At 48.6% G+C, this 1499-nt stretch overlaps 1 protein-coding gene across 3 annotated transcripts; it reads left to right on the top strand.

The window, feature by feature from the left end:
- Positions 1-6: 6 nt before the first annotated feature.
- On the top strand, positions 7-1493 carry LOC112461980 (protein ALP1-like). 3 transcript variants are annotated; one of them, XM_025027456.1, is made up of 2 exons: positions 7-199; positions 1094-1493. In XM_025027456.1, exons 1-2 carry the CDS (start codon positions 22-24, stop codon positions 1477-1479), a joined length of 564 nt encoding a protein of 187 aa, XP_024883224.1. In that variant the 5' UTR covers positions 7-21; the 3' UTR covers positions 1480-1493. The 3 variants fall into 3 exon arrangements, 2 of the variants coding, with proteins under 2 accessions (XP_024883224.1, XP_024883225.1); XM_025027457.1 differs by having other exon boundaries at positions 474-1493; XR_003041610.1 differs by lacking the exon at positions 7-199 and adding an exon at positions 211-908.
- The last annotated feature ends 6 nt before the right edge of the window (positions 1494-1499 follow it).

The raw sequence follows: 1499 nt of genomic DNA, 5'->3' as shown, positions 1-1499 counted from the left end.
AAGACAATTAGTGATGGTTTTATGACATCCTGGCAGTTTCCCAACTGCCTAGGGGCCATCGATGGTAGACATATGAGGATTCAAGCACCCAGAAATTCAGGATCGAATTTCTTTAATTATAAACAGTTCTTCAGTATGGTTATGATGGCAACGTGTGATGCACAGTACAAGTTTACATGGGTGGATGTCGGACAGTTTGGTAAGTGTTATTCTTCATTGCATTTTCTGTAGCTATAGAATGATAATCGCTGTTCGGCGTATCGCCTTGTAAATAGCATAGTTACGTCATGTCCATGTATTCATGTATCGTTTATACTTAGTTGCATAAGTTGTTTGTAATTCTCGCGCGAAACGTCGGCGGATCGCGATCAGCCAAATCATGCGACTCACCTGTCGGTGCTGCCATCGCCCATCCGCCGACGGTATCCATCCCCCCGGAAAGGGAACAACTACGCCGCAGCGACATGTTCCAGGACCGCGGGGACAGAAGCATTAACAATTCAGCCGTCCTACGGCACACACATTTTTGGCCAGCCGTCTTACGGCATACAAGCATCGTCAAGTAGTCGGAGAGGACACACCTCTCAACAGAAGCATTCGCAAGTCAGCCGTCTTACGGCAAACACACGTTTTGGACAGCTGCCGTGCGGCACACACATATTCTAAGAGCCGTCTTACGGCACGCTTTCGCCGGGCAGAACGCGTCTCGAAATCGCCCTTGCCGCCTTGCTCAACCGGGAGTGCGCACGTCTCCAACTGCCTTTTCCTGCCTGCTCTATCGCTTGTTTTCCACCGTTTTGCTTGCTTGCACGAGTTTTGCCACCGCATGCCGAAAGAGACCCACGGAGCGGCCAAGTTCAAGGGACAGGACGAGGATTGACGGAATCACGGGGACGACGGCCGACACGGTGAGTCGCTTCGCTTAATATTTCGTTGCATGCGTTTCTGCTTTCGCGTTAAACATTTGATAGTCGTGAGGGGAAAGCGACAACCCCCCTCTGGTCCTTCGAATATCGCAAATCTTGCCTCCGGGGCGAAACTATCCCCGTACAATCGCCAAGTGGAAAGTTTGAGTTGTTTCCTTTTTTTTTAGGTTCCATAAGTGATGGCGGCGTATGGGCCAACACTGATTTTGCTGACGATTTAGCATCCGGAAATGTGTCTTTGCCTGATCCCAGCCCAATTCCAGGAAAAGAGAGACCCTTCCCATATGTGTTTGTGGGGGATGAAGCGTTCCCGCTCACAGAGTATATGATGCGACCGTACCCAAGGAAAACACTGACCGATGAAAATAGAATTTTCAATTACCGTTTGTCCCGAGCACGGCGGGTAATTGAGAACACTTTCGGAATTTTGACTGCACGATGGAAGATCCTACATAGACCACTTGCCATGTCGCCTACCAACTGTGAAAATATCTTCAAGGTTCTTCCCTGTCTTCATAAATTAATTATGATGGGTGAAAAAGGAAAAAATTGAAATGATAGACAGTACTGCCC

This window comes from Temnothorax curvispinosus, unplaced genomic scaffold (assembly GCF_003070985.1).
Source record: "Temnothorax curvispinosus isolate PA1 unplaced genomic scaffold, ASM307098v1 QBEX01011929.1, whole genome shotgun sequence".
NCBI classification, from domain to species: domain Eukaryota; kingdom Metazoa; phylum Arthropoda; class Insecta; order Hymenoptera; family Formicidae; genus Temnothorax; species Temnothorax curvispinosus.
Note: the sequence above shows the minus strand (reverse complement) of the source record. Positions and strands in the feature narration are given on the sequence as shown.

Coding starts and splice junctions, on each gene's coding strand:
- LOC112461980 (XM_025027456.1), top strand. CDS start 22: ATGACATCCTGGCAGTTTCCCAACTGCCTAGGGGCCATCGATGGTAGA. Junction 200..1,093: donor GGTGGATGTCGGACAGTTTG/GTAAGTGTTATT, acceptor CTTTTTTTTTAG/GTTCCATAAGTGATGGCGGC.